This window comes from Vipera berus (assembly GCF_964194415.1).
Source record: "Vipera berus genome assembly, chromosome: W".
NCBI lineage: Eukaryota > Metazoa > Chordata > Lepidosauria > Squamata > Viperidae > Vipera > Vipera berus.
The window spans coordinates 11,496,257-11,520,255 of NC_138210.1; the positions used below are offsets into that span (position 1 = coordinate 11,496,257).

A 23,999-nucleotide genomic window follows, 5' to 3' on the forward strand; every position below is an offset into this window, starting at 1 on the left:
CAACTTACTTATAGGCCTGCAATAATCAACATAGTAACCTGAAACAATGTAGCCCTGACCAAATAATACCTTCTCTTCCCAAAGATGAATGTAAGTTTATTATTGCTGATCAATGAATATTATTTCTGGAAAGTGAATAGTGATCTTTATAACATTGGTGTTTTTCTTCATACAGCTAGACATTTCATGAATGTAACATTTTTCTTCTTTGTTTCTAAGTCTTGGCAGTAATCTTCAATTTGACATACCATTTTATGGACCTAGATAGAATGTTTTTGATTCAAGCAGAAAAAGGTGTTTGAGCCTCTTGGAGCATTTGCATAGCACTCATCTGAAACTCTTTAATAAAGCTGCATTTTTCCCACCATCTCTTAGGTGTCGTTTGCAGGGGTCACATTATCCCAGGAAAAGGCACAACTACTTAAAGACTTGCAGACAAGCGTTACCTATGTGTCCCTGAATCCCAAGGACTATTTCTACTAGATTGTTGTTGTTAGCTGCGAAGTCGTGTCCGACCCATCGCGACCCTATGGACAACATTCCTCCAGGCCTTCCTGTCCTCTACCATCTTCTGGAGTCCATTTAAGCTCATGCCTACTGCTTCAGTGACTCCATCCAGCCACCTCATTCTCTGTCGTCCCCTTCTTGTATTGCCCTCGATCTTTCCCAGCATTAGGCTCTTCTCCAGTGAGTCCTTCCTTCTCATTAGGTGGCCAAAGTACTTGAGTTTTAGCTTCAGAATCTGGCCTTCTAAAGAGCAGTCAGGATTGATCTCCTCTAGGACTGACCGGTTTGATCGCCTTGCAGTCCAAGGGACTCGCAGGAGTCTTCTCCAGCACCACAGTTCAAAGGCCTCAATTCTTTGGCGCTCAGCCTTTCTTATGGTCCAACTTTCACTGCCATACATTGCAACTGGGAAGACCATAGCCTTGACTATACGCACTTTTGTTGACAGGGTGATGTCTCTGCTTTTTAGTGTGCTGTCTAGATTTGCCATGGCTTTCCTCCCCAGGAGCAAGCGTCTTTTAATTTCTTGGCTACAGTCCCCATCTGCAGTGATCTTGGAGCCCAGGAAAATAAAATCTGTCACTACCTCCATTTCTTCCCCATCTATTTGCCAGGAATTGAGAGGGCCAGATGCCATGATCTTGGTTTTCTTAATGTTAAGTTTCAACCCAAGTTTTGCACTCTCCTTCTTCACCTGCAACAAGAGGCTCTTTAGTTCTTCTTCACTTTCTGCCATTAGAGTGGTATCATCTGCGTATCTTAGGTTGTTGATATTTCTTCCGGCAATCTTAATTCCAACTTTTGATTCATCTAGCCCTGCCTTTCTCATGATGTGCTCTGCATATAAGTTAAATAGGCAGGGCGACAGTATACAGCCTTGCCGGACTCCTTTCCCAATTTTGAACCAATCAGTGGTTCCGTGTCCAGTTCTCACTGTTGCTTCTTGACCCGCATATAGGTTTCTCAAGAGACAAATAAGATGGTCTGGTACTCCCATCTCTTTAAGAACTTGCCACAGTTTGTTATGATCCACACAATCAAAGGCTTTAGCATAGTCAATGAAGCACAAGTAGATGTTTTTCTGGAACTCCCTAGCTTTCTCCATGATCCAGCGTATGTTGGCAATTTGATCTCTAGTTCCTCTGCCTCTTCGAAATCCTGCCTGTACTTCTGGTAGTTCTCGATCCACATACTGCTGAAGTCTAGCTTGTAGGATTTTAAGCATGACTTTACTAGCATGAGAAATGAGTGCAATGGTGCGATAGTTTGAACATTCTTTGGCACTACCTTTCTTTGGAATTGGAATGTAAATTGATCTTTTCCAATCCTGTGGCCACTGTTGAGTTTTCCAAATTTGCTGGCAAATTGAGTGTAGCACTTTTACTGCATTGTCTTTTAAGATTTTGAATAGCTCAGCTGGAATACTGTCACTTCCACTAGCTTTGTTGTTGCTCAGCTTTTCTAAGGCCCACTTCACTTCACATTCTAGGATGTCTGGCTCGAGGTCAGTGACCATCTCATTGTGATTATCAGGGATATTAAGCTCATTCTTGTATAGTTCTTCTGTGTAATTTTGCCACCTCTTCTTAATCTCTTCTGCCTCTGTTAGGTCCCTGCCATTTTGGTCCTTTATCATGCCCATTTTTGCATTAAACTTTCCCTTCATTTCTCCAATTTTCTTGAAAAGATCTCTGGTCCTCCCTATTCTATTGTTTTCTTCTATTTCTTTGCACTGTTCATTTAAGAAGGCATTCTTATCTCTTCTAGCTATTCTCTGGAATTCTGCATTCAATTGGGCGTATCTTTCTTTTTCTCCCTTGCCTTTCGCTTCCCTCCTTTCCTCAGCTATTTGCAAAGCTTCCTCAGACAGCCATTTTGCTTTCTTGCATTTCTTTTTCTTTGGGTTGGTTTTGGTTGCTACCTGTTGTACAATGTTGCGAACCTCTGTCCATAGTTCTTCAGGCACTCTGTCTATCAGATCTAATTCCTTAAATCTATTTGTCACCTCTACTGTATATTGAACAGGGATATGATTTAATTCATACCTGACTGGCCTAGCGCTTTTCCCTACTTTCTTCAGTTTAAGCCTAAACTTTGCAAGGAGAAGCTCATGGTCTGAGCCACAGTCAGCTCCTGGTCTTGTTTTTACTGACTGTATAGAGCTTCTCCATCTTTGGCTGCAGAGCATATAGTCAATCTGATTTCTGTGTTGACCATCTGGTGATGTCCATGTGTAGAGCCGTCTCTTGGGTTGTTGGAAAAGAGTGTTTGCTATGACCATCGCATTCTCTTGACATAATTCTATCAGCCTGTGCCCTGCTTCATTTTGCACTCCAAGGCCAAACTTGCCTGTTATTCCAGTTATCTTTTGGCTTCCTACTTTAGCATTCCAATCCCCCATGATGATAAGAACATCATTTTTTGGTGTTAGTTCTATAAGGTGCTGTAGTGCTTCATAGAACTGGTCAATTTCATCCTCTTCAGCACTGGTGGTTGGGGCATAGACTTGGACTACTGTGATATTGAATGGTTTGCCTTGGATTCGAACTGAGATCATTCTGTCATTTTGAGGATTGTATCCCAGTATTGCTTTTCCTACTCTTTTATTGACTATGAAGGCTACTCCATTTCTTCTGAAGGATTCTTGCCCACAGTAGTATACCTGATGGTCATCTGAATTAAATTCACCCATTCCTGTCCATTTTAGTTCGCTGATACCTAAGATGTCAATGTTCAGTCTTGTCATCTCTTGTTTGACCACGTCCAGCTTTCCTTGATTCATGGATCTTACATTCCAGGTTCCTATGGAGAAAAAATCTTTACAGCATCGGACTTTCCTTTCACCACCAGACACATCCACAGCTGAGCGTCCTTTCGGCTTTGGCCCAGTCGCTTCATTCTTTCTGGCGCTACTAGTACTAGCCCTCTGCTCTTCCCCAGTAGCATATTGGACGCCTTCCGACCTGAGGGGCTCATCTTCCAGCGTCATATCGTTTTGCCTTTTGGTACTGTCAATAGGGTTTTCATGGCAAAGATACTGGAGTGGGTTGCCATTTCCTTCTCCAGTGGATCACGTTTTGTCAGAACTCTCTGCTATGACCTGTCCATCTTGGGTGGCCCTGCACGGCATAGCTCATAGCTTCATTGAATTACGCAAGCCCCTTCGCCACGACAAGGCAGTAATCCATGAAGGGGATTTCTACTAGATACATCTTGTTTATTTAACTGGATTCATGAATGTGACAAGCTACATCAGAATACATTGAAGTCCATCTGTAGTAGGAAGATTGACAGAGACCAGGCCAAGCTCTTCAATGTAGGAAAGATTTTATTTGCGTAGGTTCAAACTGCCAACAAAGCATTAAAAAAATGACTGAACCCCGAAAGGTCCAAATCAGCATACATTTATACAGTTGCATTCATCTGGTATTCATACGTCATAGTATAGGCGTTACATAGGGAGGAATAATATATGGTAATGTAGATAACATCATATGGAGAAGTGAAATATGCTTAGTGTGGATAAACAACAGAAAAAGGAGTTTACATGTGATATATGGCTACCCCAGAGGAAAACAACAGGATGCATATGTCTGGGTCAAGATAAAAATACTAACGGCTGAGCACAGCTGTTGGCTGACAAGTAGAGGGAAGTAGGACATGGGTCAGAGGCTTAGGCCTTGAGAGCTCTGCTATAGCCTGAACCAAAGTTTCAAACCTTCAGGCCTTCTGTCCAATCTTTGGGTAAAAATGTCACACCTGAGTTGGTACCTGAGTTTGCGCTGTCTCACATCTGTGTCCATTAAGAATTTTTTTTGCTTGCATGTATGAAAATAAGCTCCTGTTTCTTGCTATCTGGCAGCACGTGGACTGGTCCAGCCTGGAGTCCTGCACAGAGCATTTCTTCGGTGCTTATATCTATACAGTCTTTAATGACTGAGAATCCCTATCACAATGAACCTGGATTTGAACAGGTAAGGATGCTGATTTTGAATTGTATGGCTTATGGGACTTTCTCCAATTAGGTAATTGAAAAGATTGGTACAACAGGCAGATTTAAAGTGAGAGCATGCAGAACATGGCTTCTAGATTTTTTTTTTACATTTTCTTTATCACAGCTCCACTTTGGGTTACATGACCAAGGAGGTTGGAGAGGGGTTTAGAATGGAGGAATCATCAATGTTACAATCCACTGCTGAACTATGATATGATAGAGATGCACTGGGGAAATATTTTTTGTATTTTTTTTCTCTATATCCCAATCCCTTTTTCAGACTCATTTTCTTTTGCTAGCTTTTCTTCTAACACAAAAAGTGGGCCTATTCTCTTCTTTTCAGAGAGTTATCCTACTGACAGACTGGAATCCTGAGTCCTTTTACCTGATTTTTCTCAAATGTTTCATTGGGTTGGAAAAAATGCAAAGAATTCTGGCAAAGCAGCAGGACCTATTGAGTGCCTAGATATCCTTTTAAACAGACATTCCAATTCCAAAGGGTAATGGGACTTCCACATACATATCTGCTTCCCAATTATGTTAAAATATTATGTTATGACAGAAATATAGAATTATTAAAATGTTCTGTAGCTATTATAGCCTTCATAAGTAGCAGTTGTTTATTAATTGATTAGTCTTGCAACCTTATCAATAAAATAAAATATAGTACATAGTCAATTTCCAGAATAAAACAGGTAGGAGGAACTAGAGTGATAAAATACATATGTGGTAATACAAGTAGTCAGTAATCAGCTAAATGAATCGCCCTTACAGGGTACCCCAATTTGTTCAATATATTGGGTTCTTAGAACCACTGGCTTAGTTATAAACTTAGCAGTTCTGCATACAATATGTACCAGAGGAAATATTGTATGTAGTAAACAGAGCCCAGGAGGAAATATGATGATCTGTGGGTTCAGATCCCAGTGGGTTGTTCTTTCCAATAGGGATAAGTATTTAAGCCTAATGGGGGCATACAATTGACAGTTGAACAAAATATGAGAAATATTTGCAATGGCTGGGGTACTGCATTTGCAGGTTCTGTGATGACTCCCCCAGACGTGTCCCCAGACCTCTCTCCAGATGCTAGTTCAGAGGAGGATGAGCTGACAGCTGAGGGCTATGAGCCAGGAGTGGAGGAGCTGAGTACAAGGGAGCAACCAGACAAGCAGCCAGCTGAGCTAGAGACAGGAAAGGCTCAGCTGCAGCTGGGAAGACCAGAGGCCTGCAGTGGAGAGGGTACAGAGCTGCAGCTAGTCAATGGAGATGAAGAAGAACTACCTCCTCCTCCAGATCCAAGAGTACATGGGGCTGAGAGGAGGCAGGCACAAAGGTCAGCCAGGCTACTCATGAGGAGGTAGTCTTGCCCCTCTTGATATGCAGCACCAGGAAGCAGTTATTTAGCTCAACAAGTGGAGTGAAATGATGCTGGGAATAATGTGTTTATTTCCTTGCTGTATGTTCTTGCCTTGAACTTTGGATAATGTCTCTTCAACTATGGTCTTGCCTTGTGGCCTTACCTTTGCCCTGTGGATTTGCCTTTGAACCTGCCTTGTCTTGGAACTTGCCTTTGCCTTGGGAACTTGCTTTTGCCTAGTGGACTGGACTTGCCTTTGCCTCGAGGACTAGTGTTGGTTTCATTTGAGTAGCCTGTGGAACTCACTGGGGTTGAGCTGGTGCTGGCACAGAGAATTGCTGGGGAATACCAGTTCAGGCTTGGAACCCTTAATAAAGACTCCTTACACCTTTTGTGTGTGAGAGTGAGACAGCACAGGTTCTCTCATAATATGGCAAACAGTGGAAGGGCCCATATTTGACCATGGAGTTCAACAACTCAAATCTTGCTCTAGAGTAGGCCCTTCTTAAAATTTTTGTCAGACTCGATGACAGGTATTTTTCAAGTTGAAAAATAGTTTATTCTTAGCCAACCAACCTAGGAATCTATTTTTACCCAATAATTCCATGTCAGTTTGAACACTAATATCTAGAACACTGCTTAAAAATCTTGCTTGCCTGGGAGGCCATTGAGAGGAGATGCTGGGTAAAAAACCCATGTTATGAAATAACTTTGGAAAGTTGGCTGTCCCAGGATTTGGGTTGGGCCATACTAATCTGTTCTGTTAAGGACTTCTGGTTTTGCGCCATAGCGCCTGGTCACAGAATTGCGAACCTCCGCACCCCGCAGCTAGTTTCATCCTGCCAGGGGACCCCAAATGGATCTAAGTTGCCCCGGAGAGGCAGCAAAGAAAGAAGGGTGCCCCGATGACTCTGGAACGACGGCGGTAATTTCGTTTGGTTCGGGGAAAGCCTTCTAACCCGACAGGAGAAAGGCTGCTCACATCCCATTGATCAGGCCAAGCTACTTGCAGCCGAAGTCTAAAGGCACTAAACAGCACAACAGTGAACAGCGTGCTTGAAACTGGGTGAGGAATTTGATCTTCTCTCTCCTTTTTATATTTGATTTCCTGGAAAACTTCCCCAAGAAGCAAAAAGCCTCCCAAAGTGAGAAGGGGGGGAGGGGGAATTACCTCACCCTTCTATAGACGGAAGCGGCGAATTAAACCCTTATGGGGAATAAAAACATAAAATACTGCAGTTTGGATAAATTTGAAAGCTAAAAAAATTGTTAAAACTCTATACCTGAAAAAGCATTGATGAAATTATATATATATAAAAAGAAGAACAAAAATAACTCTTTGTTTTAAAAAGTTGAAAAATGAACAATGACACCTAGTGGAGGATTAGAGAAAACTACAGCAGCACTGACCCAGAATTTGGCAAGACATCTAGAAACAGCAAAAAACAGCTGGGAACAAAGCATTGAGTTATCTACTACTGAGTGAAACTACATATGTTTAGAAACTGCTGACCTTCTGGGATTATAAACACACTGAACTGCATTCTTAAATCTTAACCTAAGAACTGTTTGCAAAGAAAGAAAAATTTTGGCCTTTGGCTAATCTTCTAAAGGAGAAATTACTGGAAAACTTTTAGATGGTCAAATACTTTGAACTGATTCTTGACTGGCTGATAATTATAAGACTCCTTGGAAAAGATCAATTTACATTCCAATTCCAAAGAAAGGTAGTGCCAAAGAATGTTCAAACTATCGCACCATTGCACTAATTTCTCATGCTAGTAAAGTTATGCTTAAAATCAGACAAGCTAGACTCCAGCAGTATGTGGATCGAGAACTACCAGAAGTACAGGCAGGATTTCGAAGAGGCAGAGGAACTAGAGATCAAATTGCCAACATACGCTGGATCATGGAGAAAGCTAGAGAGTTCCAGAAAAACATCTGCTTCGGCTTCATTGACTATGCTAAAGCCTTTGATTGTGTGGATCATAACAAACTGGCAAGTTCTTAAAGAGATGGGTGTACCAGACCATCTTATTTGTCTCTTGAGAAACCTATATGTGGGCCAAGAAGCAACAGTGAGAACTGGACACGGAACCACTGATTGGTTCAAAATTGGGAAAGGAGCCCGGCAAGGCTGTATACTGTCGCCCTGCCTATTTAACTTATATGCAGAGCACATCATGAGAAAGGCAGGGCTAGATGAATCAAAAGTTGGAATTAAAGATTGCCGGAAGAAATATCAACAACCTAAGATATGCAGATAATACCACTCTAATGGCAGAAAGCGAAGAAGAACTAAAGAGCCTCTTGTTGCGGGTGAAGAAGGAGAGTTGAAAACTTGGGTTGAAACTTAACATTAAGAAAACCAAGATCATGGCATCCGGCCCTCTCAATTCCTGGCAAATAGATGGGGAAGAAATGGAGGTAGTGACAGATTTTATTTTCCTGGGCTCCAAGATCACTGCAGATGGGGACTGTAGCCAAGAAATTAAAAGACGCTTGCTCCTTGGTAGGAAAGCCATGGCAAATCTAGACAGCATACTAAAAAGCAGAGACATCACCCTGCCAACAAAAGTGTGTATAGTCAAGGCTATGGTCTTCCTAGTTTCAATGTATGGCAGTGAAAGCTGGACCATAAAAAAGGCTGAGCGCCAAAGAATTGAGGCCTTTGAACTATGGTGCTGGAGAAGACTCCTGCGAGTCCCTTGGACTGCAAGGCGATCAAACCGGTCAGTCCTAGAGGAGATCAACCCTGACTGCTCTTTAGAAGGCCAGATCCTGAAGCTAAAACTCAAGTACTTTGGCCACCTAATGATAAGGAAGGACTCACTGGAGAAGAGCCTAATGCTGGGAAAGATTGAGGGCAATAGAAGGGGACGACAGAGAATGAGGTGGCTGGATGGAGTCACTGAAGCAGTAGGCGTGAGCTTAAATGGACTACAGAAGATGGTAGAGGACAGGAAGGCCTGGACCAGGGTTCAGCAACCTGAAAAAGGAAAAGAGCCACTGGGAACCGGTTCCATCACACACAAAAAAAAGTGGGAGCCGCGTGCGTGCGTGCGTCCATGCACTCGCATGTGCAAAAAACATTTTTCGCATGTGCGGACGCGCGCGGTTGCCATTTTTTAATGTATGATGAAACCGGTTGCGCGACGGCGACGGCCCGTTTGCAGAGCTACCGCCTTCGGAGGAAGGCGGCAGCCTGCAAACGTGCCGCGGCAGCTTTCCCAAAGAGCGGCGCCGCTGCCCGTTCGCGCGGAGGTGCACGCGCACCTCTCCAAACGGGCAGCGGCGCCGCTTGTTGGGAAAGCTGCCGCGGCCTGTTTGCACAGCTGCCGCCTGCAGAGGAAGGCGGCAGCGTGCAAATGGGCCGCCGCAGCTTTCCCAACGAGCGGCGCCACTGCCTGTTCGGGCGGAGGTGCGTGCGCACCTCTCCAAAGGTTTGGAGAGGTGCGCGCGCACCACTGCCCGTTCGAAGAGGTGCGCGCGCACCGGGCGGCTGGGAGTCGCAGGAGACGGCTCAAAGAGCCGCATGTGGCTCCGGAGCCGCGGGTTGCCGACCCGTGGCCTGGAGGAACGTCCATAGGGTTGCGATGGGTCGGACACGACTTTGCAGCTAACAACAACAGCGTAGTAAGAAGAATAAGATATATAAGTAGTATAATACTTTTAGAATATATGAAATGTTAAAACATTGAGAGGGTCTATTTAAATGAAAAGTTTGGATATTTAAAGGTAATGGATTTTGAGAAAATTATGACTGATAAGAGTGGTCTGAGTACTAAGCTTTAATAAGAATCTTCAAAACAGGACATAATAATTTAATAAGATGACTTATAAATACGATGGAAATAAGCTGATTAAAAACATGTTATATGTTGATATGTGCATAAATATTAAAAAATGTTTATATTCAACTTGGTTTGTGCTGAAAATTTTAAGAATTATTTTATTTATTTTTTTATTTATTTTAATTCCATTTATATCCCGCCCTTCTCTGAAGACTCAGGGCGGCTTACAAGCTTAGCAGTAGCCTTCATTCTATGTATATGCCTGCTTATTAGGGCTTTCACACACCCCCAAGCGGCATTATTACAAAGTCAGCTTAATTGCCCCCAACAATCTGGGTCCTCATTTTACCTACCTCGGAAGGATGGAAGGCTGAGTCAACCTTGAGCCTGGTGGGATGCGAACCTGCACTAATTGCAGGCAGCTGGTGTTACTTAAGGAGGCATTAGCCCACTGCTCCACCAAGGCTCCTTATATTTGTTTAATGTAGACAAAAGGAGAATATTACAGGAAGAAGAGAGGATCAAGAAATATATTACCAACATATTGTTTAATTTTAAAAATTATCATTGATTGTTTTAAATATATGAACCCAGACAAGACACTGTTCATGAAACACTAAAGATTGTTATTGTAAAAAATTTATATATATAATAATCTGTTCTGTTAAGCATATTTTGGGTAGCCTATCAGGGTCTATTGAATGGACCCTCTGCCAGTATGTGAAAAATTTAATTATTAATTGGCTATGTATGGGATGGATACCTGTTTCTGCTCTGACCACAGGGGCATATGTGTTCTTGTCAGTTCCTAGTATGCATCTTAAAAAACGGGTCTGAACTTATTCAAGTGCGGTAGCTGTCAAACTTCCCATAAGGCACTTTCAAGGAAAGAAATTCCCGGCTCTTTAGATTGACCAAGAATATAGCTTTATTGAAAAATCCATCTAGGCATGGCAGAAGCTAAGTCAGTTCTGGGATTTCCCTGCAAAAACCCACATAGGTAACTCCCACAGTTCATAGTTCACCATTTGAGTTCAGTTCTTTTGCTTTGGGAAAAACTATCTGTGCCGGTCAAATATTCTTCATGACTTGGCCTTGGTAGATAATGTCTATCTGGCAACAGAAGGTGCATTTGTATTCCATAGCCTCCCCTGCCCTTAGGAATTCACCACCCTCCTCCTGTCACTGTTTGACAAAGCTGTGAGCGAAAGCAGGTGTAGGCAACTATGGAGTCGAGCCAGGTTTGACAGTAGCTTTATTAAGGCCCCACTATTCTGCACCATAGATCAGCACTGGGAATATTTTTGCCCTGAATACTTTCAGTATAGGGGACAAGGTATTTGGGTAATTGTAGTTAAATAGTTTATGTAGTCTTTCAGTACTTAACACGGTCTATGCTGAGCTTCTTTTAAAATGATTTAACCCTGACCCAGTGTTGATAAAAGTCATTCCTAAATAGGTAAAAGAATTCACTTGTTCAGTGGGATCCCCACTGATCTGCCAGTTATATTTCATACTTAAAAAAATATTTTATTGATTTTTTACAATAACAATCTTTAGTGCTTAGTAGACAGTGTATTGTCTGGGTTTATATATTTAAAAAACAATAATTTCTATAATTCCATAATCTATTAATGATATATTTCTTTGATATTCTCTTCTTCCAATAGTATTCTCCTTTTATCAACATTAAGCAAATATAGTTCTTAATACTTTCAATATATACAAGGTTGAATATAAATATTTTTCTTGTGTTTATACAAACATCAGCATATAACATCTTTTCTGATCCATTTATGTTTCAATTATATTCATAAAAGTCATCTTATTAAGTCACTATATATCCTGTTTTCAAGATTCTTATTTTATTTTTATTTTTATTAGATTTATATACCGCCCTTCTCCCAAAGGACTCAGGGCGGTGTACAGGGCAATTAAAACATGGCATACAAAGTTAAAAATAAATTAAATTAAATTTAGCCCCAAACCAAGTAAATCAAATTCTAAAATTTAAGCTTAATTTCCCCTTTATATTCAAACCATTATCAGTCATATTTTTCTCAATGTTAGTTACCGTTAAATATCCAAACTTTTCATTCACATACACCATCCCAATATTTTTATATTTTATATATTATAAAGAATACTACTTATATATCTTATCCCTCTTACTGTAGGGCCCCTTTATATCCATATTCAAACAAGTGTTTAATCATATAGTACTCCATCTGGTAGCTCAAATCAAATCTCTCAAATCTAACTCTAGCCTTCTTCTTTTGCGAAGTAGTTTTCCAAGTCAGTTTATTCAGGTTGCCAGGAGATTCTTCCTGTATTTTTGTGAATGTTGTTGGGAATAGAAAAGACAAGTTAGGTAGAATGTGCGTTTTTTGTCTCCCAAACTCTAATAATTCTCCTGGCTGCTCTATAATCCATTTTGTTAGATCTTCTTTCTTATCTTCAAGTTTATTTTGATGTTCTGAAAAATAAAACATCTTTTCCATTTCCATTGTTGTGGGAAAATCTTGCAAGTTTTATTTTGTTTGTATTAGACTGTAGTTCTCTTCATTTGTAGCATCCCTCTTTGGGTCCCTGTCCTCTAGTTTGTATTCTGTTATCTGGTTTGTTTGTTCATTCTTTGTCATCATTTTCTGAGAGTTTTTTAATTGTAGGTTTAAGTTAAAGATTTGTTCATTTATGTTGTCAAAGTTGTTTTTAATCTAATCATGATTTGAAACCATTGCCATTTGAATCTGTCGCAGCATTGCATATATTTCCTGCTGGAAAATATTTGCCTTGTCTTGAAGTATTGCTCCTGTAGATCTTTGATGTTCTAGGCTAGGGCCTTCAGAAAGAGATATTTGGTGTGGTTTTCTGCCTCTTTTTGATAGGTATGTAACATCCATTTTGTCACCCCACTCCAGATAGTCTTTCACCGGTACCATAGTCTCTGTAATTAGCCTTGTCAAACCAGCCAATCTTAAAGTCCAAACAACCAAACCTTATATAGTTCTTGTCTTTATATATGGTTTTTATAATCCAATGTGTTTCCAATTATCAAAGCACCGTTAAAAGCAGTATTTTATAATAGTTCTTCTATTCAGGGGTCTTACAATTATCAGTCAGTCAGATTTAGAGTCCAGAATATTTACCCACCCAGGAGTTTTCCAGTAAATTTCCCCCTAGAAGATTAACCAAAACTCAAGGTTTTTCTTTCTCTGCAAACAATTCTTGAGCTTAGAAATCATAGCTCAGTAAGTATTTATAATCCCAGAAGGTCAGCAGTTTTTAAAACATAGTTCTCACTTTGTAGTAGATAGCCCAGTGTATTTTCTTTCCTTTGTTCCCAGCTGTTCTCCATTTGGTGAGAAGTCATTGAGGTTCAAAGGAACAAGTTCTTTATTTCTGGGCATCTTGCCAATTTCTGAGTCAATGCAGCTGTTGTTCTATGCTCTAATCCAGAGCTTTTCAACCGGTGGTACGCGTACCACCAGCGGTACGCGAGCAACTGGCTGGTGGTACACAAGTCCTAGCTAATTGGAGTGGGGGAGGGAAACAGTTAAAACGGAGCTGCACAGACCTGGAGGAGATCAGCTGGAGCTGAACAGCTTGCCAGAATCCCCAGGATCTGTGGCGACATACTAATTAGAGCTTCTGGTACACCCGGAAGAGAAGAGGAGGGCGGAGAGAAGAAAAGGTATAAAAGGGGCAGACCGGCCTGTTTTCGGAGGAACAGCGAGCGGAGCGGCCTTGTTTTGGCAGGCAGCGGTGCATTCTCCTCACCACACGGAGCGGCCGGGGAGGTGAACCAGCGACATCCTGGCCCTGCCTGTGCGCACGCAGAGGCTGAGGTGCATGTGCTCTCCTCTGCACACACACAGACAGGGCTGTGATGTTGGCAGTTCACCTCACCGGCCGGTCCGTGTGATGAGAATGCGCTGCTGCCTGCCAAAACCAGGCTGGGGTCTGGGCGGTGAAGCACAGGACAATGGGAGGGAGGGAAGGAAGGAAGGAAGGCACAAAGAAGGAAGGAAGGAAGGAAGGAAGGAAGGAAGGAAGGACAATGAGAGGGAGGTAGGGACAATGGAAGGGAGGGAGGGAAGGAGGAAGGGACAAAGGGGAGGGAGGGACAATGAGAGGGAGGGAGGAAAGGCGGAAGGGACAAGGAGAGAAGGAAAGAAGGAAGGAAGGGACAATGGGAGAGGGAGGGAAGGAAGGCACCCACCCCAGCCCCACCCCCCTCTTCCAGAGACCCATGGATTTCCCCCCCACAGGCACCCCACAACCTGAGTGATGAGCTGGCCATGCTCCCCCGGCCATTAATCACATGACCCTGGGACACTGTGACCGTCATAAGTATGAATCAGTTGCCAAGCATCCGAATGTAAATCACATGACCCTGGGGATGCTGCAACAGTCATAAGTGTGAAAAATGGTCATAAGTCACTTTTTTCAGTTCCGTTGTAACTTCGAACAGTCACTAAGCAAATTGTTGTAAGTCGAGGACTACCTGTACTTTATCATTTTTTCCCCTTTTTTTGGTCAAGTGTTTAACACCTTGCTGGGTGATTGGTGGTACTTGGATATTGCCTTATACTAAAAGTGGTACAATGGGTGAAAAGGTTAAAAAGCCCTTCTCTAATCCTCCACTAAATGTCAGTAGCCACTCATTTTCCAACTTTTAAAGCAAAAAGTTATTTTCTTGTAATTTCATCAATATTCTTTCAAATGTAAAGTATTAACGGTTTTCATGATTTTCAGATTTATCCAGACTGTAGTATTATTAAGTTCATTTCAATATATTTCTGTCCCCCATAAAAATTAAGTTGCCGCTTCCGTCTATGGAAGGGTGGGAGTGTAGTCCCCTCCCTTCTCACTTTTGGAGGATTTTTGCTTCTTGGGGATCTTTTCCAGGAAATCAGTTACAAAATAGAAGAGAGAAGATCAATATTCTCACCCAGTTCCAGGCACACTGTTCACATTCATTCTAGTTCCGTGGTGGTGAACCTATGACACACATGCCACAGGTGGCACGCAGAGCCCTCTCTGTGGGCACGTGTGCCATCACCCCAGTCCTAGGCCTTCAGTCCCGTCCATGAGCAACCTGCATCAAACTCTCCCTGGGCAAGCTGGGTTTTATAAAACCTTTTCACTTTAGGCCTCCACCGCCATGTGCAAAAAAAAAAGGCAACCAATCAATTTCAACTTCTTGTGGGGAAAAAAAAGATCCCACAAAGTTGGAATTGATTGATTGAACTTTATTTGTAGTCCCACACAGCGGCGGAGGAAGTGATGGGGGACTGCGTCAGAGCTGAAAAGAAGGTGCCACGGGGGGGGGTGTCAAACTCGTCCTGCAGCAGGCAGAACAAGGGCCGGACAGGAACGAGAGACCCCCCGCAAAAGGGTTGTATGTGCTTTATTCTTCAAGACAACAACCCGAAGCAGGAAAACAAAGCCAGCGTTGGCCGCTACCCGCAACCAACGCTGCTAAATACATGCCGATGGCACACGCCCATACCCCACCCAAACACGCCCACATACTCCCAGTCCCTATATACACCCCGCCCCTCCCCGGCAAAGCCCTTTGCTTCTTGCTCCCTTTCCATCAGGTAAGCTCGCACCCAACGCCCTCCACCACCTTGCCCCACCCCCACGCCCCATCCCCAAACGGGCCCCACCCGGCCCTGGGTCCCTGCATGACCGCCAGCGTCCAGCCCCATTAGCCTTCCGGGTGCCAGCTCCGACGCGAGTACCGCGGTGGGAACGAGCCCGTCCCCCGACGAAAAGGCTACGGGTCTTGCCGGCACCTGGGCAGGGCTGTCCCGCGCCTGCGCGCACTGCACAGCTGCTCCGGATAGTCCTGCCGTGCAGACAAACCTGCGCGTCGACAAACGGGAGTCCCGCCGGCAGCAGCGCAGCCGTCTGCCACGGAATGGCCGTCTGGCGACTCTCCTGGGCCAGCGAGGAGCAGGGCGGTCCAGGGGGGAGGTCCGTCGAACCGTCAGGGCACCCGGCAACCAGGTCAGGAAAGGCCGTAGGGGTGGAGAGGGCCCCCGTTGAATGTTGGCCCCACGGGGCCCGACATGCTCCCCCCTCTACCAGGGCCCACCTGGAATGTAAGGGGAGAAGGGTAAGCATTCAGTTACTTGTTCTCTGGTCTCCCCCTGGCTCCCACCCGGCTTCTCTGAATATTTCCGGTGGAACGCTCGGAGAAGACGGGGTGCACACACGTTCCCCCCCCGTACCCAGGCAGCTTCCTCTACAGGGTATCCCTTCCAGAGGACCAGATATTGTACCTGCCCCCTCCGTTTCCTGGAGTCCAGGATTTCCTGCACTTCGTAGTGGTCGCCGCACACAGGCCCTGGGCCTACCTCCCCCCCCGCCGCGGAAGCGGTTATCGCGGGTTTCAACAGGCTACTGTGGAAGACGGGGTGGATCTTCCCCAGGAGCGTGGGTAACCGGAGCCTGACGGTGACAGGATTTATTACTTGTACTACTCGAAACGGGCCGAGGTATTTGGGCCCCAGCTTCTTGCAGGGTACCTGTAACTGCAAGTATTTGGTGGATAGATAAACCAGGTCTCCCACTTTGGGGGGGGGCGAATGGCTTCCTCTTCTTGTCTGCCTGCTCTTTGTCCGTTCTCGCAGCCCATTCCAATGCCCTCTTTACCACCCCCCATACCTCCTCCAGTTGGTGCATCCACTCCCTAGGTGTGCAGGACGCAGGAGCGCCCTGGTCGCAGCCAGCGATGGGAACGAATTCGTAACTAGATACCACCTTGTAAGGGGAGAACCCAGTGCTGCTATGCACTGCGTTATTGTAGGCCACTTCCGCGAAGGCTAGCAGGTCCACCCAATCAGACTGCTGGTACGAGACGTAACACCGTAGGTATCGCTCCACCGCTGCATTCGCACGCTCCGCAGCCCCGTTAGTGCATGGGTGATACGCTGAGCTCAAGCCTTGTGTTGATCCAATGTACCGCACGAAGTCCCTCCATAATTGGGCCGTGAATTGCACCCCGCGGTCCGAAATGATACGCCGCGGCACCCCATGAAGGCGGTATATGTGCTGTACAAACATCCAGGCCAGCCGGCGGGCCGAAGGCAACCCTCTGCAGGGGATGAAGTGTGCCTGTTTCGAAAACAGGTCTACCACAGTCCACAGAACATTGTAGCCCCTGCTCTCCGGCAACTCGACCACAAAGTCCATGGCGATGTCCTGCCAGGGCCGAACGGGGTCCGCCACCTGTTGCAGAAGCCCTAATGGTTTGCCGGTAGAGGGTTTGGCGGTCGCGCACACGCGGCATCTCCGTACATAGTCCTCAATGTCCCGCCTCATAGTCGGCCACCAGAACTGGCGGCGGGCTAGGTGTAGGGTTTTTACAAACCTGAAATGGCCTGCCTGCCTGGCGTCATGGCATTGATAGAGTGTCCGATCCCTCATCGTTGCCGGTACGTACAGCTTAGCCCTGTGCCAGGCCAAGCCATCCCGCAATGTAAGCGTATCAGGATGTGCCTGCACCCATTCGTCGGTTTCCAGCGCTTCCCTGCAGTCCTACAATAGGTCATCCGCCAATGCGTGGGCCATGTTCCCCGTGCCTTCCGCCGGGCAGGGTGGTACCAATGCCTGTACTACCTCCTCTTTCCGGCAATCGTATTGCGGTAGCCGTGACAAAGCGTCCACTAGGAGGTTTCTACCCCCTGGCACATACTTGAGTCGAAACCGGAACCGCTGAAAGTATTGGGCCCACCACACATGCTTCGGGGACAGACGGCGGGGCGTTTGCAGGGCTTCCAGGTTCTTGTGGTCCGTCCACACCTCAAACATCTGGCTAGCTCCCTCAAGGAGATGTCTCCACGTCCCCAAGGCCCAGTGAACCGCAAAGGCCTCCTTTTCCCAGATGGCTCAGGCTCGCTCCGCGGCGGTCAACTTCTTGGACAGATATGCGCAGGGCCCAAGCACTCCTGTCGCATGCCGCTGCACAAGAACAGCCACAACGGCCACATCGCTTGCATCAGCCTGCACCACGTAGGGCAGATCAGGATTCGGGTGTTGTAGAACGGGTTCTTTGGCGAACTGGGCCTTGAGCGTCTCGAAGGCTCGCTGGCATGCAGTAGACCATGCCAGCTTTTGCCCTGGTCGCGGTAGTGTCGCTGTCCGTTTTGTGCGCAGCAGATCCGTGAGCGGCAAGGCGATGGAAGCGAAGCAGGGGATGAACTGTCGATAGAAATTCGCGAAACCCAAGAAGCTCTGCAGCTGTTTCCGGGTTCGCGGAGCCTGCCATTGTTGGATGGCCTCCACTTTATTTGGGTCCATCTCCACCCCGTCCGAGGACACCTGGTAGCCCAAGTAGTCCAACCGGGACTTGTGAAACTCACACTTGGAGAGTTTCACGTATAATTGGGCTTCCCTCAATTTGGTTAATACTTGCCAGACCAGGGTGACGTGTTCCTCCATTGTTGATGTATATATGAGGATGTCGTCTAGGTACACCAGGACCCCCCGATACAGATGGTCATGCAGAACCTGATTAATCACTTGCATGAAGACCGCGGGGGCCCCTTGCAGGCCAAACGGCATCACCCTGAACTGGAAGCTTCCCAGTGGACAATTAAAGGCCGTCTTCCACTCGTCCCCAGCCTTGATCCGTATACGGTAGTACGCCTCCCTAAGGTCTAATCTGGTGAACACCCGACATTTGGTTAGGTGGGCCAGGAGGTCCTTCATGAGGGGGAGGGGGTATAAGTGTTCCACGCACACCGCATTGACCCCCCGGTAGTCCACGCACAGCCTAAGGGTCCCGTCCTTCTTTTCCCTGAACAGGACAGGGGCCGCCATTCTCGACCGGGCGGGCTGGATAAACCCCCTTCGCAGGTTCTTATCAATGTACCGCCGGAGTTCCTGCATTTCCCGGGGTGCCATTGCGTACATGTGGGGTTTTGGTAACTTTACTCCCGGCTCCAATTCGATGGCGCAGTCCGTAGGACGATGGGGCGGCAACACGTCACACTCCTTTTCATCGAAGACGTCTGCCAGGTCGGCGTACTCCTGTGGCACCCGTGCCTCCAACCCGGCTCCAACCCCTGCGGCCCTCTGGCCCTCTCTGGACCCATGTAGGAATGCCTTGCAGGGGGTTGGGGCCCTGTCCCCAGGCGGAGGTGTTGGCACCCCCCCTCCCACCAGATCGTGGGGCCCCACCTGTCCAGCCATGTGAGCCCCAGGATGACCGCCTCCGTCATGGCCGGCACCACCACAAACCTTAGGGTCTCCCAATGTGTGCCTAGTTCCAACCTAACTGGAACCATCACATGCGTGATCGGTGCCCCACCTAGAAGGGACCCATCTACCTGCTGAAACCGAAGGGGTTTGGCCAGGGGATCCCGACCTCCGTCGCCACCACCTGGCTGATAAGGCAGCACGTGCTCCCTGAATCGATCAAGGCTTTACACGTCCTCCTTTCGCCTGTCTGTGGACTTACCAACGTTACAGGCAACACGAAAGGGCACACTGGAGCGCTTACCATTGGGTCCTCGTATTCGTGGTCTTCAGAACCGTTAGAGGTGTCTGTCCGTCTGCTGGTCCCTCCGGGCGTAGCGGGGTTGACGCTCGGGGTGTCTCGGTGGTCACCTGGTGCGCTGCCCTAGAGCGCTCCGTGGTCCTCCTGGGGGTTGGGACCCGTGCCACCGGGGGGTTGGACCCTGCCTGGGATGGTGGTAACGGGCAGTTCGCCGCCCGGTGGCCCGGCTGGTCACATCGGAAGCATCGGAACGTTGGACGTGGTGCCTGTAGGGGGGAAGGCTGCGACACCGCTGGCCCGGGCTTTCGCCCCTCCACTCTTGCCCCCTCAGTGACCCTCCAGCCCCCAGGACCCGCTTCAGGCCTACCCCGGGTGTCCTGCAACCAGATGTCTAACTCCACCGCCACTTTGAACCAGTCCTGTAGCCGTGCAGGGACCCCCCGTACCACACAGGCTCTTCGGAGAGCCCCGTCGAGGCTGGCCCGAAAGTGGTGCACCAAAAGCCGCTCCGGCCATGAGCGTAGCCTGCCTGCAACCGTGCGGAACTCGTGCACATATTCCACCGCCGGCCGTCCCCGCTGCCGGATGTTGAAGATCTCGGCTTCCGCACGATTTATCCGTGAGACGTCCTCAAACCGGACCCGCAGGGCGTCCAGGAAAAGCCCGACGTCACCAAGTTCACGGGCGTGGTCGCTGTAGAGGTCCGCAGCCCAGGTTGCGGCCTCTCCCCGAAGGCACGCGGTGACCGCCACTACCATCGCGCACTGGGATGCATAGGCCTGGGCATACCCATCTAGGTGGTTGATCACCTGGCCCAGAAACATAGCCAGGCGATCGGGGTGGCCATCGTATGTTACAGTGAGCGGAGGTGGCCCCCATACCACGCCCGGACCCCAATGACCAACGGGGGTTTGGCCCTGGAACGCCCCCCACCGGCCTGGGTGCTTGTCGTCTGGCGGCTCTTTCTGGTGTTGGCCAAGCGTCTTGCCCACTCGGTGCTGTCGTGGTTGAGGGCCGTGCGCTGGCTTCCCCGGGGAAGGAGGTACCCGAGCCGGTTGCCACCTTAAACCTCGGGCTAGCCAGCCGGAAACGGGATGTTGTTGGTAGAGAGGGAGCACCCGTAAGGGACCACTGGCCCACGTCTGTTTTAGGGCCCGTGGCCACCCAAGAGCTGGAGTCGCGGGCCCCTACCTCCCCAAACCTGTCACGCAACACTTCCATGGTCTGGCTACCAGGGGCGGTGGAGTAGCTCCATTCTTCACCGTCGTCCTCGGTTAGCCGATGCTCTCTCCAGCCCGTTGGAGCCCCGCTGGGCCGGCCCATCCGTCACTGGTCGAGGCCCGTGAGCCCCAAAGCCGAGCTCAGCCACCACTCCCCTCCCTGGGTTTGACTGCTGGCGCCTTGAGACTCCACCACAGGGCCCGCTGGTGGCATCTCCCGCACTTTGGGCCATACTGCCGGCTGGACGTTCTCCACCCCCGCCTCCTCGAGTGGCTTCATCACTGCCCCGGCTGCGACGGCCTCCTCCATCCCGGTCTCCGGAGCAGCTCCTTGCGAACCTTCTGCCATGTTCCACACACCAGGGAAAAGGCACACAGCAGCAAGGCCGAAAGGCCGCAAAGTTGGAAAAACGCTGACTTACTGTCAAACTCGTCCTGCAGCAGGCAGAACAACGGCCGGACAGGAACGAGAGACCCCCGCAAAAGGGTTGTATGTGCTTTATTCTTCAAGACAACAACCCGAAGCAGGAAAACAAAGTCAGCGTTGGCCGCTACCCGTAACCAACGCTACTAAATACATGCCGATGGCACACGCCCATACCCCACCCAAACACGCCCACATACTCCCAGTCCCTATATACACCCCGCCCCTCCCCGGCAAAACCCTTTGCTTCTTGCTCCCTTTCCGTCAGGTAAGCTCGCACCCAACACCCTCCACCACCTTGCCCCACCCCCACGCCCCATCCCAAAACGGGCCCCACCCGGCCCTGGGTCCCTGCATGACCGCCAGCGTCCAGCCCCATTAGCCTTCCGGGTGCCAGCTCCGACACGAGTACCGCGGTGGGAACGAGCCCGTCCCCCGACGAAAAGGCTGCGGGTCTTGCCGGCACCTGCTGCACAGCTGCTCCGGATAGTCCTGCCGTGCAGAGAGACTGTAGCTGAAGACCCGCTGTTTGTTGAGTCTGCGGGCCCTTTCCCCGCTCAGGACAGCGGTCCTGTAGCAAAAGAGGGGCTCCCGGGGCAGCAACCGCCGTCCGGTGGCTGTGCGCAGCCGCGCCAGCCGTTGCAGCTTCCTTGATGGCTCTGCCGTCAACTGGCATGTCCTGCGCCTGTGCGGCAACAAACGAGAGTCCCGCCGGCAGCAGCGCGGCCGGCTGCCACGGAATGGCCGTCCGGCGACTCCTGGGCCAGCGAGGAGCAGGGCGGTCCAGGGGGGAGGTCCGTCGAACTGTCAGGGCACCCGGCAACCAGGTCAGGAAAGGCCGTAGGGGTGGAGAGGGCCCCCGTTGAATGTCGGCCCCACGGGGCCCGACATGGGGGAGCGGCGGCAGTGGCAGGGTGATCTGTGCAGTGGTGGGGGGAAATGGTGGCATGGCACTCCGTGCGGGGGGTGGGGTGGGGGAAAACAGCTCTGGCGGCAGGGCACTCCATGCCGGCGGTGGGGGGAAACGGAAGTGGGGGGGCAACAGCAGGGGCGGTGGCAGAGCACTCCGTGCAGGGGGGGTGGGGGGAAACGGTCATAGTGGCAGGGCACTCCGTGTGGGAGGTGGGGGGGAACGGCGGCGGTGACGGTGATCTGTGTGGGGGGTGGGGGGGAAATGGCATAGCTTTTCTCATACTCGCGTTCCCTCCGTTTTTAATCCCATGAAGGTGTTTGGTTATTTTATTAAGCCATTGGTGGTAGCCTTCATAGCGCTGTTAACATCATGGTCTGTTTAATAATTTTACTCGGTTGGCTCCCATCCCCTCCCTCCATCACTTCTGCTGAGGTACATCTTGGCTCATGTTTATTCATGTTTATCCTGCCTTTATAAATAACTCAAGCCAAATACTCTTTCCTCAACCTATTTTCCCCACAGCAACGACAACCCTGAGAGTTGTGAGGGATTGACTGACCTAAAGTTCATGCCTAAAGCAGGACTAGAACTCGCAATCTCCCTGTTTCTAGCCTAGTACTTAACCAACAAAACAAATTGTCTTTCATGTTGCTGCCTTGTGGCCTTGTTGAAATTCGAGCAATGGAAGTGTTTTTTTTAATTATTCCTCTGAATAGATCAGCTTAAAAGAGAAGAACTGTTGATTGTGAGACCATTTTAATCTTCCCATTTAGGATTATTATAATCCGTGTGACTTGGAAGTACTGTAGCCACTGAAATGGCTTTTTGGTTAGAGAGCTGGTCTCCGCTGGTCATCTCAGCTCCCTTGAGGGTCTTGCCATTGGCCCGTGGGTGGAGTGCATTCCCCTCGCACACCTCAGTACCTACCGCAGCCGTCAGCCACTCGCACAGGTCCATTAGGCCACTGCCCAGAGCTGCAGGCGGTCAGCTAGGAAGCCCCACTTAGAGGTGGTAGACCATGCCCAGGACCAGCAGGCAAAAGGCCACCCTGAGCGGGGAAAGCCGGATCCCCATAGGCGTCATGGCTGCACAGGCCCAGCACCGATGGAGGGAGGCATGCAAGCCTAGCTGGGACTGGTGGGGCCATGGCGCCGATGGGGATCCAGCTTTCCCCGCTTGGGGTGGCCTTTGCCAGCATGGGCATGCTCTACCACCTCTAATTGAGCTTGCTAGCCAGCCGTTTCACCTCCTTTGTGCTGGGCGGGCCAGGTGCTCCAGGCAGTGGTGGTAGCCTAATGCAGGGCTTTTCAACCTTTTCACCGATTGTACCACTTTTAGAATATGGCAACATTCGAGTACCACCAGTCACCTAGCAAGGTGTCAGAAACCTGACCAAAAAAAAATGGGAAAAAGTGATAAGGTACAGGTAGTCCTTGACTTACAACAGTTTGTTTAGTGACTGTTCAAAGTTACAACGGCACTGAAAAAAGTGACTTATGACCATTTTCCACACTTATGACCTTTGCAGCATCCCCAGGGTCATGTGATTTACATTCGGATGCTTGGCAACCAATTCATATTTATGATGGTCACATTTTTCCAGGGTCATGTGATTGTCTTTTGCAACCTTCTGACAAGCAAAGTTAGTGAGGAAACCAGATTCACTTAACAACCATGTTACTAATTTAATCTCTCTCTCCCTCCCCCTCTCTCTTTCTCTCTCTCTCTCCCTCTCTCTATTTCTTTTTCTCCCTCCCTCTTTCTTTCTCTCCTTTTCTTTCCCTCTTTATCTCTCTCTCCCTCTCTTTCTCTCCCTCTCTCCCACTCTCTATTTTTCTCCTTCCTTCCCTCTTTCTCCCTCCCTCCCTCTCTCTCTCTCTCCCTCTTTCTTTCTCTCCCTCTCTCTCCCTCCCTCTTTCTCTCCTTCTCTCTCCCTCTCTTTCTCTCTCTCCCTCCCTTTCTCTCCCTCTCTATTTCTCTTTTTCTCTCTCCCTCCCTCTTTCTTTCTCTTTCTCTCTATTTCTCTCCCTCTCTCTCTCCCTCTGTCTCTTTCTCTCCCTCCCTCTCTCCCATTGTCCCTTCCTTCTTTCCTTCCTTTCTTCCCTCCCTTTGTCCCTTCCTCCTTCCCTCCCTCCCTCCCTCCCTCCCATTGTCCCTCCCTCCCTTCCTTCCTTCCAAATCTATTTCTACCAAGAAACCCACTTAACTTTAACACTTCTATCATAATCCAAGCAATCGCACCCCTCAAATCACTACAGATATAAATTGAGGAAAAT

At 48.3% G+C, this 23,999-nt stretch overlaps 1 protein-coding gene across 1 annotated transcript in view; it reads left to right on the forward strand.

Moving 5' to 3' along the window:
* Nucleotides 1–23,999, forward strand: part of LOC308676042 (ubiquitin-conjugating enzyme E2 Z-like) — a 95,653-nt gene that overhangs the window by 24,085 nt on the left and 47,569 nt on the right. The window contains exon 4 of the mRNA XM_081341754.1: nucleotides 4,370–4,481. Within this exon, the coding sequence (XP_081197880.1) occupies nucleotides 4,370–4,481 (112 nt within the window). The remainder of the gene's footprint in view (nucleotides 1–4,369; nucleotides 4,482–23,999) is intronic.